This window comes from Schistocerca piceifrons, chromosome 2, assembly GCF_021461385.2.
Source record: "Schistocerca piceifrons isolate TAMUIC-IGC-003096 chromosome 2, iqSchPice1.1, whole genome shotgun sequence".
Lineage (NCBI taxonomy): Eukaryota > Metazoa > Arthropoda > Insecta > Orthoptera > Acrididae > Schistocerca > Schistocerca piceifrons.
The window spans coordinates 295,168,669-295,185,888 of NC_060139.1; the positions used below are offsets into that span (position 1 = coordinate 295,168,669).

General features: G+C 40.6%; 1 protein-coding gene across 2 annotated transcripts in view; it reads right to left on the reverse strand.

Moving 5' to 3' along the window:
• Nucleotides 1-17,220, reverse strand: part of LOC124777147 (ubiquitin carboxyl-terminal hydrolase 31) — a 336,927-nt gene that overhangs the window by 38,544 nt on the left and 281,163 nt on the right. For both annotated transcript variants that reach the window (XM_047252447.1, XM_047252448.1), the window contains exons 5-7: nt 15,204-15,324; nt 14,831-15,012; nt 9,961-10,066 (exon numbers count right to left, since the gene is read on the reverse strand). In XM_047252447.1, coding sequence (XP_047108403.1) covers nt 9,961-10,066; nt 14,831-15,012; nt 15,204-15,324 — 409 coding nt within the window. The remainder of the gene's footprint in view (nt 1-9,960; nt 10,067-14,830; nt 15,013-15,203; nt 15,325-17,220) is intronic.

Genomic DNA, 17,220 nt, shown 5'->3' on the forward strand with positions numbered 1-17,220 from the left:
CCGAGACTCGAACTCGGGACCTTTGCCTTTCGCGGGCAAGTGCTCTACCAACTGAGCTACCGAAGCACGACTCACGCCCAGTACTCACAGCTTTACTTCTGCCAGTACCTCGTCTCCTACCTTCCAGAGAGCTTCTGTAAAGTTTGGAAGGTAGGAGACGAGGTACTGGCAGAAGTAAAGCTGTGAGTACCGGGCGTGAGTCGTGCTTCGGTAGCTCAGTTGGTAGAGCACTTGCCCGCGAAAGGCAAAGGTCCCGAGTTAGAGTCTCGGTCGGGCACACAGTTTTAATCTTCCAGGAAGTTTCATACAGCTCTATTGTATGGTTAAATGATTATCTATTGTATGGATAAATGATGAGGGCATCTTCTCAGGTAAAATAATCTTCCATTTGGATCTCCAGGTGGGGACTACTCACAAGGATGTCACTTTCAGGGGAAACAAAACTGGCGTCATACGGACTGCAGCGTGGAATGTCAGCTCCCTTGTTTGGGCGGGAAGGTTAGAAAATTTAAAAAGGAAACTGGACAGGTTGAAGTTAAATACAGCAGGAGCTAGTGAAGTTCGGTGGCAGGAGTAACGAGACTTCTGGTGAGGTGAATACAGGGTTATCAATACAAAATCAAATAAGGTAATGCAGGAGCAGGTTTAATAATGAATTAAAAAAATAGGAACACAAATAAGCTACTATGAACAGCATATTGAACACATTATTGTAGCCAGGACAGACACAACTCCACACCCACCATAGTACAGGGTGTACATAAAGTCCAGGAAAACTTTCAATTATTTATTGCACAAGAACCAAACACTGTACAGATATCATACACACGTCATTTTGAAGAGAAACCCCAAAAGTTGGTTCCCCCCCCCACATATACCGCCACAGTGTAGTTTGGTAATTTGCTGATAGTCAGCACTAGTCGCAAACATGGCGAGTTCACATGCGGAGCGAGCTTTCTGTGTGTTGGAGTTGGACAAAAACAAGTGTGCTACACCTGTTCAACGGATGTTTAGAACCAAGTACAGTAAGAAGCCACCAACAAGCAAGGTCATTTACCACTGGCACAACAAATTCATTACGACGGGTTGCTTGTGCCTGGCAAAGAGAATTGGACATCCCAGTGTGAGTGAAGTGAATGTGGAGCGCATACAAGAGACATTCATAAGGAGTCTAGAGAAATCAGTGCGTTGTGCATCTCGTGAACTTGAAATGGCTCCAATGACAGTGTGGAAAAGTCCTGCAACATTTCCACCGTGAAGTTCATGGGAACCTGAACACGAAGCTGCCGCATCGATGAATTGGCTGTGCTACAGAAGGGGACAGCTGTTCCATGAAATGGCCTCCCAGACCACCAGATCTCACTCCGTATGACTTTTTTTCTGTGGAGACACGTTAAAGATCTGGTGTATGTAGCACCTCTACCACGTGATGTAGCTGAGCTCGGGGAGAGAACACGGGAAGCGACTGCCACAGTCAACAATGCCATTCTGGGATGGGCAAGGCAAGAATTCGATTACCATACTGACGTCTGCTGGGTCGCTCATGATTCACATATCAAATGTTTGTAAAAAAAAAACTTTCAGAGTTTCCTCTTCAAAATGCAATATGCATGACATCTGTACAATTTTTAATTCTTGTGCAATAAATAATTGAAAGTGTTCCCAGACTTTATGTACACTCTGTAGTTCAAGTTGATATGCCAACTAGCTCCACTGTTTAAGAGACTGAGGAAATGTCTGGTGAGATAAAAGAAATTATTCAGATACTTAATGGATACAAAAATTGAATTGGGATGGGGAACTGGAATTTGATAGTAGGAAAATGAAGAGAAGGAAAAATATTAGGTGAATATGGACTGGGGGAAAGGAATGAAAGAAGAAGCTGCCTGACAGAATTTTGCACAGAGCATAACTTGATCATCACTATCTCATGAAAGAAGGGTTTATACATGGAAGAAACCTGGAGAAACTGGAAGTGTTCAGACTGATTATATAATGCTAAGACACAGATTACAGAACCGGATTTTAAACTGTGAGACATTTCTAGGGGTAGCAGTTCATCCAATACAATTTATTGGTTATGAACTATGTTTATAAACTGTAGATTAAAAGTCGAAAGAATGAGAGGGTGTCTAGAGTTTCAGAGGGAGCATTATGCAACAACTGACTAGAACGGGGAAAGGAATACAGTACAAGACAGCAGAAATTGTGAAGGCAGCAGATTATCAAAAGAGTGAAAAGACAAGGCCTAGTAGAAATCCTTGGATAACACAGGACATACTGGATTTAACTGATGAAAGGAGAAAATATAAAAGTGAAGCAGGTGAGGAAGTCCAAAAAATGAGACTGACAGGAACGGCAGGATTGGCTAGAGGACAAATGTAAGGATTTAGAAGCATATTTCACTGTGGGGAAAGACAGATACTGCCTACAGAGAAACTATAGAGGCCTTTGGACAAAAGCAGCTGTATGAACATCAAGAGCTCAGATGGTAAACAGTACTAATCAAATAAGAGAAAACTGAAAGGTGGAAGGGATATATAGATGAGTTATACAAGGGAAATGAACTTTGAAAATAATATTACAAGAAATGGAATAAGTTAAATGAGATGAGAGAAGATACAACAGAGCCCTGAAAGGGCAAAGTCAAAACATAGCCCTGACATAGACATTCCCCCAGATTCAGGACAGAACTATTCTATTGGGTGTGCAAAATTTATGGAACAACTGAAACATCCCTTTTAGTCGCCAAGAAAAATGTAGTAATTCCAAGTACTGTCAGGTGAAGTATTACTGAACTATCAGTTTTGAGTCATGGTTGCAGAATACTGGCATGGATTATTTGCAGGAGAGTAGGGAAATGCAGAAGCTGACCTCAGGGAAGACCTGTTAGGATTCCAAAGAAATATGGGAACAACAGAGGCAATTCTGATCTTATGGCTTATTTTAGAAGAAAGATAAACCCATATTTATAGTGTTTGAAGATTTAGAGAAAGCTTTGACGATGTTACTTCAAACAGATTCTTTGAAATTCTGAAGTTAGCTGGGACAAAATACAGGGAGGGAAAGATTATTTGTAACTTGTGCAGCAAACAGACTGCAGTTATATTGGTCTAAGGACATAAAAGAGAAGCAGTAGTTGAGAATGGACTGAGGCAGAATTGTAGCCTATCCCTGATGTTATTGAACCTGTACATAGAGCAAGCTTTGAAGGAAACCAATGTGAAACGGTGAAATTTGGAGATAGAATTAATGTTCAATGAGAAGAAATAAAACTTTCAGATTTTCTAATGACACTGTAGTTCTGTCAGGGACTGCATAGGACTTGGAAGAGCAGATGAATGGAATGGATAGGTGAGCATCAGCAATGAAACATAGTTGATTTACAGGGGCTATTCAGATAGTAGGGAGCATTTTGACATTAAAAAAGAACTAAGTACAAGGAATACATATTATATATATATATATATATATATATATATTTGAAAGAGCGACTGACATTACTTTTCCACACAGTCACCAAACACACTGAGGCACTTATCATAGCAGTGGACAAGCTTTGGAAGACCTTCGTCATAAAATTCTGCCACCTGAGACTTCAACCAGTGAGTCACACCCGCCTGGAGTTCCGCGTCGTCATCAAAGTGCTGCGTTCCAAGCCAGTTCTTCATCTTGGGAAACAAGTGGAAGTCGCTTGGTGCAAGATCGGGGCGGTAGGGCAGATGAGGGAAAATTTCCCATTTGAATGAATTAAGAAGTTCTTTAGTGCAGTTTGCTGTGTGAGGCTGGACATTGTCATGCAAAAACAAAATTTTGGGCAACAGCTTTCCTCGGCGTTTGTTTTGAACTGCTTTTCTAAGGCTGTGCAAAGTTTGACAGTACCGGTCAGAATGTATGGTTGCTCCATGTTAAAGAAAATCAATAAGAAGCACGCCTTGCCTATCCCAAAACACTGTTGCCATCAACTTCCTTGCTGACAAAGGTCCCGAGTTCGAGTCTCGGTCGGGCACACAGTTTTAATCTGCCAGGAAGTTTCATATCAGCGCACACTCCGCTGCAGAGTGAAAATCTCATTCTGGAAACATCCCCCAGGCTGTGGCTAAGCCATGTCTCCGCAATATCCTTTCTTTCAGGAGTGCTAGTTCTGCAAGGTTCGCAGGAGAGCTTCTGTAAAGTTTGGAAGGTAGGAGACGAGGTACTGGCAGAAGTAAAGCTGTGAGTACCGGCCGTGAGTCGTGCTTCGGTAGCTCAGTTGGTAGAGCACTTGCCCGCGAAAGGCAAAGGTCCCGAGTTCGAGTCTCGGTCGGGCACACAGTTTTAATCTGCCAGGAAGTTTCATATCAGCGCACACTCCGCTGCAGAGTGAAAATCTCATTCTGGAAACATCCCTCAGGCTGTGGCTAAGCCATGTCTCCGCAATATCCTTTCTTTCAGGAGTGCTAGTTCTGCAAGGTTCGCAGGAGAGCTTCTGTAAAGTTTGGAAGGTAGGAGACGAGGTACTGGCAGAAGTAAAGCTGTGAGTACCGGCCGTGAGTCGTGCTTCGGTAGCTCAGTTGGTAGAGCACTTGCCCGCGAAAGGCAAAGGTCCCGAGTTCGAGTCTCGGTCGGGCACACAGTTTTAATCTGCCAGGAAGTTTCAAGGTTCACAAACATTTTCTTGGTTTCTTGGGGGACCTTGTGTGCCCCCACTCCATGAACTGTAATTATGTCTCGAATTGACATGTTTCACCCAAGTCTCGTCACCAGTTACGATTCAATCCAGTAACGAATCCCCATGTTTGTGGTAGGTCACAGAAATGTCAACGTTGGCCCCATTCACTGTTTTTAATGGTGCTCTGTAAGCATTTTGGGCACCCATCGTGCACAAAATTTGTGGTAGCCTAGCTTTTGAGTGACAATTTCAAAATCAAAGTCCATCAAACTTGTGGAGCTCCGTTATTGTGAAGCGACAGTTTTCACAAATTGTTTCATCAACTTTAGCGACAAGATCATCAGTCACAATACTCTTCTCTTGATCACGAACGTTGGTATGGCCATTTTTAAACCGAATGCACCATTTCCAGACGGAACATTCACTTATTACGTTGTTTCTGTACACTTCACACAGTTCACGATCAATTTCTATAGGTTTTAGGTTTTTTGCCAACAAAAACCATATCACAGACCGCATCTCACAACTGGCTGAATTTTCAAATGCAGTGCACATTTCAAATTCAAATATTAAAAAAAAACCAGACATGCAGAGATGTCCCCGCTGTCACGGATGGATGCTGACTGAGCTGCTGAGCACGCACATACCAAAATATATGCGATTGGCATGCGCCTAGTGGCATCAGACGGAAATGTTCCCTACTTTCTGAATAGCTCTTGTTAATCAAATGACACTGAGGGAATCATCTGAAAAAGAAAATCATCTGAGAAAGAAGAATTTGCTACTATCTAGTATAAATTTAAGTATTAGGAAGTCCTGTCTGAAGATAGTTGTCTTGAGTGTAGCCTTGTACAGAAGTGAAATGTGGACAATAAACACCAAAGACAAAAAAAGAATAGAAGCTTTTGAAATGTGGTGCTACAGAAGAATGCTGAAAATTAGAAGTGTAGACCACATAACTAATGAGGAGGTACTGAATCAAACTGAGGGGAAAAGAAATTTGCGGCATAACTTGACTAAAAGAAGGGATCATTTCATAACACACAATCTGAGGTACTAAGAAATCATCAATGTAATATTGTAACGAAGTGTTGGGGGTAAGAATTGTAGAGGGAGACCAAGTCTTGAATTCAGTAAGTAGGTTCATCAAATGAATGTATATTGTGGTAGCTATGCAGGGATGAAGAGATTTGCACAGGACAGACTACCCTGAAGAGTTGCTTCAATCAGTCTTCAGACTAAAAATTGCAACAGCAGCCATATTCTATATGTAGTGACATATGACAAAGTGCAATGAATATAAAATACTGGGCAAGCATATTTTTTCACTGCAAATTCTCCATAATTAAGTCTGGAAGAGAAGCAGTTATCATGGTGACCGAGTGACCTGATCTTCCTTTTTACTTACTCAATTCATGTCATAGCAGCTCCTAGTTAGCTAGTTTCATGTTCAATGGGTCATTTTGCACAATAAATTGTAATGATGCGGAACGAGTCATTTTTCGCTTTCCATCACAAATAAAGATTGAATCAGTTTTTCCTTCAACTCTTCTGCCAGAAAAAGGAGCCACTGGTACCAAACACTTGGAAAAGTTAAATCCTTTTGTGTGTGTGTGTGTGGGCGCGCGCACGCTGGGGGGGGGGGGGGGGGGGGGGGGGTGTGCTTGTGCACATACCCCTGTATGCACTCTAGCTTGAAAAAAGGATTACTGCAATAGAAGCTAGCAATTTTTCTCTCTTTTCGTGTGTGCCTGTCACCGACTCAATGATTGTAATATTCAGTGAGTGGTCTAATCCAAAGATATGTGCATTCTACCAAAACTTCACTAAAAATCACTTCTACACTATTTATACAGGTATACCTAAAATGGATAGTAACACGTAATTGAGTTTTACTGGCAGTATTCTGTGAAAACATTCAACCAACACTGGCCATTATTATCCTTTTCATATGGGAGTGGTGGTGTTGAACTGTGCTTTCATCTCCATGGAAAAAGTGAAGGGTGGACCTAACATCATATAATGTTAAGGTTCTTAGGTATAGAACACAATTTTTGTTCGGGTGGATGGACAAAGCACATGTGTGCATGACTTTCTTGGATTAACCAACTTGATGAAGTCACTTACATAACTAAAGAGGAAAACTAAGTAGAGATGAGAAAGCACAGATTTTAGCTCACATACCCTGTAACAGGTGGCCAATGTCCAAAACATATCAAATAATTTGGTAGTTTTAGTAAATCTATCTCCTACACCTTAAGATGAGTTCTGGAGTATAAATGAAGATGTGGATGTAAAAACTAGTACGGTGAAATCCTGGTCACTCCATTATTTAAATAATGAAAAACTGCATCAGTTACATATTTTTTCATGCTTAGTACAGTGCATTTTGAGAATTTTTTCTCAATATCAAGTGCAAATATTTACATAAATATTTTGTGTGGTGTTTGCATATGTGTTGTTCTGCATCTCTTGAACTGTAGTGGTCTTTTTGAGGTATCTGGTACTGTGCTTCCTCAGTTATATAGAAAACCATACACACACAAGCTATCACTCACATTGTTTTTTTGTGTAACACTACAAAACATACATATGTAAATATTTCACTTAACAATGAGATTAAATGCTTGAAACACATTTTGTTCAGCATGAGGATATAATTCGCGCTGTGTTTAACACAAAACATTTGAGCAAGGCAAACTGAATGAAGGTGTCAAGTAGCACTGCAAGTGGCCAAAAGACAAAATACACTAAATATGGTCCGACAGAGGTATGACGATGATTACAACAATCATAAAACTGCACATGTGCTGTAGAGGCAGTTTGGGAATGGGTGTGATTGGTCGTGATACCTTTATTTGTATGAATCTAGTTACTCCTATAAGCTACCACGCAGAGTAGAGTTTGGCAGCAGCAGCAGCAGCAGGAGATAGAGATACTGCACAAATTGTTCTAACTTTTGCACATTTACCGGTTTAAATACGCTAGGTAGAGCAATCTGATGTCAAGAAACTTAACCACATAATGTCTGTAAACACTACTTGACATCCAACATCATGCCAGCCTCATTTTATGTCAGTTTTTTCTCCCAGTACATTTTTTCATACAGCGTAAATTGTGGGAAAATTATAAATATGTTGATGCAAAATCAGATGTGAATTAAAATTGTTGACATAGGAAATTTGTTGGGAGCAATAAAAAATGTCAAACAGTGGGAAAAAGTTAATTCCAGGAATGTAAATATACTGTATCTTCCTTTAGTTTTAATAAAATTATGTGATTTTTTAATTAACTGTTCTTGTTATTAATGTATCAGTTCCCATTCTCTCTCTCTCTCTCTCTCTCTCTCTCTCTCTCTCTCTCTCTCTCTCTCTCTCTCTCTCTCTCTCGGCCCAATGCTGCGATTACATTACCTTTTCCCTTCATGATCCAGATCATGGAACGAAAGAGCTCGAAATTTAATTTGGCTATTTTAACGTGCACTGCCTAATATTATTAAGTGAAGGAAGGAAGGAAAGACCACTAAGGTTTAATGTATCCTGTAGACCGTGAGGTCATCAGAAATGTAGCATATTCTCACACTGCAGAAGGATGAGGACAGAAATGTGCTGCATACTTTTCAAAGGCATCATCTTAGTATTTCCCAACATCTATTTCAGGAGGTCATGGGAAACCTAAATCTGGATGGATGGGAATTTGAATGACACTCTATACTACCAAATGTGAGTCCAGTGTCTTACCACTGCACCACCTCACTCAGTGCAGCGGTGGAGTAGAAGGCGTGTATAATGCTGAGCTGGGAGCAGGAGCAGGAGCAGGGAAGGGAAGGGCAAAGGTGAGTAGTGAAAGACAGTGACTAGCGAAGGTTGAGGCCATGGGGATTATGGGAACGAAGGATACGTTGAAGGAAGGGTCCTCACGTGCACAATTCAGAACAACTGGTGTTGGTAGGAAGAATCCATATGGTGCAGGATGTGAAGCAAACATTGAGCAGACCTGCCTTTAACGGGTGTAGAAGATTCCTTCGACAGGGCTGGGGCAGATGGTAGTGGAAGTGTGTAAGGGACAAGTCTTGCATATGGATCTGTTGCAGTGATATGAGCCATGAAGGAGAGAGATGGAAGAAGAGGTATAATAGGGATGGACAAGAATACTGCATAGGTTAGGTGGGCAGCAGCATACAACTGTAGAAGAGGTGATAAGGATAGTGGAGAGGATGTTTCTCATTTGATAGCATGATGAGATGTAGTCGAAACCCTGCCAGAGAATGTGATCCCTTTTCTGCAGCACTGGGTGGTACTGAGTAATGAAAGAAGTGCTCCTTCGTGGATGGACAGTGGGTACGTGAGAGGTGACTGGAGAGGGATGGCATGGTAGATTGTTTCTGGATGAGAATGGAAGGGTAATTTCAATGTGTGAAGGCCTCAAAGAGACCCTGGCATATTTGATGAGAGACTGCTTGTCACTACAGATGCAAGCACCTCAGGTGATTCTGCTTTACTGAAAGGACTTCTGTGTATGGAAGAGGTGCTACTAGCTGTTGAATTGCAGATATATAGGTTTGATGTCGATAGAAATACTGAGGTAGCCACTCTTAACATGGAAGTCAGCATTGAAGGAGGTGGCTACTATGGTTGAGGAGGACCAGATGAAGCGAATGGAGGAGAAGGTTTTTAGATTCTGGAGGAATGCGGTTCCATGTTAGGGGATCTGGGTAATGATGGTGAAGCAAGATTTGAGGTTAGGATATTCTGGAAAGTTAACTGGAAGGGATTTGGGGGCAGCGGAGATGGATCACTGTTGGAGGGATGAGTGAACTTAGTCAGGCCGGGATTCAATAGCAGTTTTGAATTGAGTCTGATTGGTATACTTGGTGGCAACAAAGTATTCCCATTGTAGGGACCAGGAGAAGAAAAGGTCTTTAAAAGGCCCTGCATGACTGAATCTGAGCATGGGGCAAAATGTAAGGCCTTTGGGAAGGGCAGACAATTCTGTGAGACTAAGGTCTTTTGAGGAAAGGTTCATGACAGTGTTCTTGATCTGTTTAGGTTCTGAATTCTGTACAGTGGTGGGAGTGAGTTTCCAAGGGTGTGGTAAATGTAGTAGGTCTGTGAGGCAGGGTTTATCATTTATGAGAGGAACCAGAGGCAACCTTGCCACAATTAAACGCTAGCATTCATTGCTTTCACCAATCTATCTTTTTCATAATATTCTTATTCCATCCTGCTCTTTCTACTTTTTTAAAGTGTGGATATTATTTTTGAAACCGTATGATAGTGCAGTTGTTTATTTCCCTTCGATTACTGTACCTCAAAGCACTCCTCCAGGCTGACAGTTCCACCCTGCTCTGTACTCATCTTCAGCTGCTTTACACTGGCAAGTTCTTCCATTTGGTCACTGTCATCAGCAATTGTGCTGCAAATGTGGAAATTTGCTTGAGTTAATATTCAAAACAAAATCATTCTGAATATTCTAACCTGCATAACATTACGACATATGCACACACCTTACATAACTTTCATTTTCTTCATGCATTAGCCAATTTCCTGATGCTGTCCAATTACTCTTTTATTAAAAAGTCTTCAATTAGGCAGAAAAATCCTATCTATCTACAGTGTAAAATCAAAATAATTTAAAATATATATCTCTGATACTGAAAGCTCAGTGTACAAAATGCCAAGTTAAATATTTTATCAATTTATCATAATATCAATTGTGATTATAATTAACAACTTCTGTTTCCTGGAAATACCTTTGGGTTAAAGGAGACCACTCACAGAAAAGTGGAAGCATTGGTCCTCGATAGGCACCCACAAAAATAAAGGAAACTTACTAGCTTTCATAGCAATCCCCTTTTAGAGCTATTCTAGCTGGAGGTAGAATACTCTAACTCAAAAAAATTAAAAAGAAAAATACTATGAAAGCTGTGCTAGAATACTTTACCTCAAAAAAGATTACTACAAAAGATAGCAAGTTTTCTTTCTTTTTGTGAGTGTCTATCGACAACTCAAATCTTCTGCTTTTCAGTGAGTGGTCTCCTTTAATCCAAAAGTATTTAAAACCCACCAGAACTTTCCTACAATTTTAGTTTCCCTTTTGGTAGCAAAAATAAACACATTTTTGGTGTGAAAACTGATGTGCTAGTGTACATATGTCTCAACGCAACTATAAAATATCTGTAACAACTAAGTAAGTATGCCACATGTTCATAAGGCCACTACCACTCCTTTCCATGAACCCCTACAACCAACATACACACTGAGAAGCCAAAATATAATAAAAAATTTACCAAATAACATGATAGTTCACCTTTGAAGCTCAATTCAGCAGCAATTCTGTACGGCATGAATTCAACGAGTCGTTTGCAGCTTTGTGGCATGTAATTCCAGCGATTTGTGGATACGGAGCTGGTGCCGAATAGCATCCCAGTTGAGTTCCCTTGGATTTAGATCAGTTGAATATGGCGGACGAGACATCAATGTGAGTTCACTATCACGCTTCTCAAATTATTGCAGCATAATTCTGGCCTTGTGATAGAGACAGTTATGCTGCTAGAGGGTATGACTACCACGGGGAAGCCATCATGCTTGATGGAATGCAAGTGGTCTACAAAAAATGGTCATGTAGTTCACAGCTTTCATGGTGCCTTTGATTACTTGCACAGGAAACATTAAAGTCCAGGTGAATGTCCGCCACAGTGTAATTCTGCCCCCACTGGCTTGCGTCTGTGGTGCACAGGAAGTTTTGTAGCCGTTTTCGTAAGTGATAGGATATTTGAATGTGATCATCAACCTAGCATAACAAGAAATGTGATTCACCAACCAGAGGACAGATTTCCACAGATCCCCTGCAAAATCTGAATGATGACATGCATACTGCATGTCTTAATTGGTGATGTCATTGAGTCATCATGAGAAGATGTAGGGTTCATCTGCTACCAAACCCCACGTTTAGCAATGTACGCAGAATGCTGTGTCCTAAAGGAACTGTGCCTGCACCACAACTGTACTCTGTCATCATATTTGAAGAGATATGACCTCCACATTCTGTGATGAGGCTCACTTGTGGTTTCCTCATCCTTCAGTCACTTCCCACATACAATCACAACAGTAGCACGCAAACAGACGATTCAGCTTTGCCGAGATGCTCATTCCCAGATGCCGTGCCATAACAATTTTCTATTTGTGAAAGTTGCTTATGTCAGTTTATTTCCCCATTTGCAGCCCAGTGCTAGAATGATGCCCCAATTCTTTACTGTTATGTTTACATACATTCCTTACTGCATCATGTGACTGCCACATTACCAGATGGCATTCACAATCCTGTGATAGGCAGTGGTTATAATGTTTTGGCTCATCAGTGTGTATATGTGGTTAGGTTTGTGTGTAGAGAAACATGAACGATTTCTGAGAACATAAAGGTGTGGAAAGTTTACTACTTTTTCCACTGGGTTCTACACAGTACTGTTTCCCCTATTTCACTAAATTTAAATGTCATCAGGATACAAATAACCCTTCCACCTCTTTGTGGCATCATAACAGGTGGTTTCCTCTCACCCTAGGGGCTGAGTGAATGGTCTTCCCTTCTTTAACCTTTACCACTTTATCCCTCTTTCCTCCATGAGGAAGAAACTAATAGTTCCAAACTCTAAGATAGTGTTGTTTACTTTTACATGCGCCTACTGGCAGAACAAACTATTCCACAACCTAAAAGTAATTAATGATCAGTAATTCTGTCTCACAATTTGATCCCTTGCTGGGATCTGACAAAGACTTGGGAAAGAATCAAGAATAATTTCACAGAAATAATTGATTTTGGAAAAAAGAAATTTCACCGATGCACTCAGTTCTTATTTTATTTATATACTTTTCGCTCTTTGCGACTAGTTTTTGGGTTGCAGCCCCATTCTCAAGTAATCATTCCTGTCGTCAACCAAGTTGTCACATAGCTATAGTGCACCACCACAGATCACAACTAAACTAAATTCACAGAAATAAGTTGATTTTCTTACCACAACCAACAAATTATTATTATTATTATTATTATTATTATTATTATTATTAATACATGTAGTTTTCCCTTACAATTGTAAAAGCCAATTATTGTCATATAACAGTTAAGGAAGTGTACCCAAGTAATCATCTCTCAATATTTCAATTGCATCATATTCCTTTCGAACAGAAATATGAAAGACAAGGATCTTTGCAGACTTCCTATAAAAAGACATGGGCTTGACATCATTGCAATAACACACCAATTACAGTTCTGTGCACAGAATGGAGCTATTTAAAAATCACTAGTCACTGTGTCCAGAAGGAACCTGACATGTCTAAGAGAAAGTGAATAACCAAGTTACACAGAGAGCTTTACATAATAAAAAGTAAAAGTCAAAGCCTAATAATGCAGTGAATATTTAAAATCAAAGTTTCATTACTGGGAAGTTCTCTCTCAGCCCGTTAACTATTAGATGATCTAGTTCTTGCATTTGGTGACATACCAGGATATTTAAAAAAAACCACAGGGGTCAGTCAAAAAGTAATACCTCTTTTATTTATTTTTCGAGAATTTCACACGCCACTACATAGGTTGAAAACCCCAACACTGACAATTAATTTATGACCTTTTTAATATAATCTCCATCAATTTCTGCAGTTTTGGTCCGTCTTTTAACAAGGGCATGAATACCAGTTTGGTAAAACACGTGGTCCTCCTTCCACAGCCACTCGGGCGTTTTCACAACCTCTTCATCTTCAAAATGAATCCCACAATGAGCTGCTTTTAGCGGCCCAAACAAAAATTCAAGTCAGATGCTGCCATGTCAGTGCAGTATGAGGAATAAGGCAAGACTTCCCATTCAGTTTTTACAATATCTTCAGTAGTACCATGACTGGCAGGTGGTCTTCTATTGTCACGCAAAAGATGATCTGCCACAGCTTTTGTTGTGTGAACTTCACTGAAGACAAGATCTGAAGTATTTGAGGCATCCAGCATATTGGACAGAATTTATTGTGCGTCCCTGCTCCAAAAAATAAACCATAACCATGCCCTCTGCATCCAAGAATACTGTAGCCATAACGTTCCTTGGCGATCACACAGTTTTAATCATTTTCTTCTTTGGTAAGTTTTACTGATGCCATTCCACCGACTACCTCTTTGAGTCTGTTTAAAAACATGATCCCATCTTTCGTCTCCAGCCACAATTTTTTTCAGGAACTCCTCCCCCTCCAAATGGAAGCACTGCAAGAATTGGAAGGCAACTGATTTTCTTATCTTTTTGTTCTGGTCAGTTAACATTGTTGGTACTCAAGTTACACAAACCTTTTGAGTATTCCAGTTGTTGAATAATTGTCTTCACACTGCCTCTGCTGCGGGAGGTAATGTGACAGAGTCATCTGCAGTCACCATAAATATCATCAAGTCACTGAATGTTGCATGGAGACGTTGCAGTCACCAGCTTGTTGCAACACACATTTCGTTAACCAACGGTTTTCACCATTCAGCTCCAGTACAGCGACAAACCCATCATATAACAGTGATTATAACCACTGTTGGATCATCATACTCATATTTCGGTCTTTCATGAATGTGAATGGGCGTTTCTGCTTCCCCATTCAAGAAATGTAATATGAACATAAATGTCAGCCATCACCTGTAGAAGCAGGAAGTTACTACTGCAGTGGATCGGAGAAGCAGCACTGTGGAATAGCACCTAGTCCCCATTTTTCATTTGACAAACTTTATTTAAGAAGAAAAAAGAAAAAAAAGGCATTACTTTTTGACTGACCCCCGTACTTTTCAAGTGAGAATTTTTGCCTACTCATGTACATCACAAGTAAATTTTAGTGAATTTTCTACTGTATGAAAGGCTCAGCTCTGTTACTGCATTAAAAGAATATCTTCCTTCACCAGGCACTATGCGCAAAGACAATGGAATTTCATACATTTAATTGCAGGACACATGTAAACTAGTTGAATAACCTTGTTGATACATAGCAACCAATTCTTTTGTGACAGATTTGTCACAGTAAATTCTCTTGCTGTATTTTTTGTGTAGTGTTCTACAAAAATACACAATTTCAACAAAATCCACCAGTGTCTTCATCAGGAAAGCCACTGACAAAAGTAATGCAACGGATCTACACAGGTAACTTCATCATTGAGAACATTTTGACTGCTCACCTGTCCTTGGCCTGGAGATCCCACTCTAAAACCAGCTTCAGATGAGGAGGCCCTGCTTCCTTCTCACACAGGGCAAGTGCTTGATCTACAGCCTCCATGTACAGTGGGTGGTCGAGCAGGGGATCCAGGAACGTAGGTGAACCTCCCAGCCCATCAACAATGCGCATGCGGAACAGAGGAATCTGTGAAGTGAGAACATATTTGTCACAAATTTATCTCCTTTGCTACTTTACCACTCTGTTTAATTAATGTAATTATGTGACAGATAAATTTCTCTTCATCAATGCTGAAGATGAATTTTTAATATAAAGTTCTAACACTAAACAAGTAACTTAATAGATACAACAATGTGGACAGTACTCATTCAACTTACATCCTGTGAATTGACAAGAACATCATCATGAAGAATTGTGTTCATTTCTTTCAGGATCAGTTTCTGAAGATCTTTGTAAGATGTCTCACGACCAACTTGCATTGTGTATGGACTGCTAAACCTAAACAAAGGCATAAAAGAAAAATGTTTATAATCAGTACATATCATGAAAACAAATACATTAACAGCAGCTTATTTTAAAGCATACCACTATATAAAACAAAGCGAGAGAAAGGATATGCGAATCCCACTTTTTTTCACTTTATTCACACAAGTCACAAGAAAACTCGGAAACAAATATGTTGAAGAGGAAAGGTGTGCTGTGTTGTTTCAATTATAAAAATACACAACTGAAAATGGGGTAAAGGCTAAGGCAAACGATCGTCAAAGTCACACTGACCTTGCAGAACTAGCCAACATGCTTTCTGTTCCAAGCAATCTAGGGATATAACGAGATACATAAATCGCTGCAGCCCAACATATCTGGATCCTGTGCCTGCTGAATCGAAGTCCAGCGACCATGAAACTCATTTTGCTTAGTGGGTTTGGACATGCCATTCAATTACATTGGGCAACAATACCATATTCTGTGCATAATGTTATGTGAACAGATTTGTCTTGCAATTGGGATTTCCTTTAATGTACAGAATTTGTCTAATTCACAATAAATGTCACAATATCTGCTTTGGCACAAAGAGGCAATTAGTTGCAATATGCCTGTGTAGAGAGAGAGAGAGAGAGAGAGAGAGAGAGAGAGAGGTGTGTGTGTGTGTGTGTGTGTGTGTGTGTGTGTGTGTGTGTAATCGTCATAGGAAAGAGTGATGAAAATTTGATCACATTAAACATACGTCACAGTAAGCAATGTCAAAGCAATTGCATCAATACACAGTATGCCTCTCACTGGCAGTAACACAGGCCCACCGGTCCTCACTGGCGGGAATGCAGGCTTGTATTCTCACATGCAAGCAATCATAAAGGTGTCAGATGGCATTCTGGCAAAAATAGTCCCAAGAACCTTGTACCTTTTGTTGCAATTCAGCACTGTTTGTTGCAGGTTCTGGAGGACAATTAAGTTCCCATTTCTGCATATCCCACACACTGAGTTGGCGAGAAACGACAAACTTGCTGAACAGAACAGTAGTCGTACAACACGAAGGGCATGTTGCATTGCAGCAGCTGTATGTGGACATACACTGTCCTGCTGAAAAAGAATGTCACCTTCCTGTGGAAGAAACAGCAATAATACGCGGATAACAACTTGTGCAGTGCAGTGGGGACTGGTTATTTTACCCTGCAGAAGTACCAAGTGCGACCGTGTGTTGTTACTGATGGCTCCCCACACAGGGAAGCCAGGGTGGGACGAATGTGTCATAGAGAAATGAGCTCCAGAACAGGTCACTTACCAGGACTTAAGCCGCAGATGTGTGTGTCCGTCACTCAGATGTAGACAGAACCTACTCTCATCACTGAAGACAACAGAACACCATTCTACTATCAAGTCAATGCTTTTACAACACCAGAGCAGCCTTGCTTGGCAGTGTTGTGGTATCAGCAGTAGCTCAGCCAGAGTCAGACTTGGTCTTAGTCCTCCTGCAAGCAGATGGTTCCAAATGGTCCATGGTGACACATCATGTGCAACATGTGTCCGAATTTCTTCCCTGGATGACCTTTGGTAGACCCCTGCTGCTCTCACAATGGATCAATCTTGACATACATCTGTACTATGTGAAAGTCCAGAGCCTAGTCTACGCGTGTGGGAATGTTCCACAGATCACAGCCAAAAGCAGCGACCTGACCCCAATACATTGTGCTCAACACTTGTAGCAACTCATTGACATGTTCATCCAGCTTCCGCAGGTCCATAATGCGACCCAGTTCAAATGGTTGAAGTTGTTCAACATGTGTACGAACTCACTGCTGGGGCATGATTGTATCCTAGAACAAATGTTGCACATACAGTGCACCTCTAAACTCACTACAATTATTGCCTGCAGAGTCAAAACAGAGTGCGCACAGA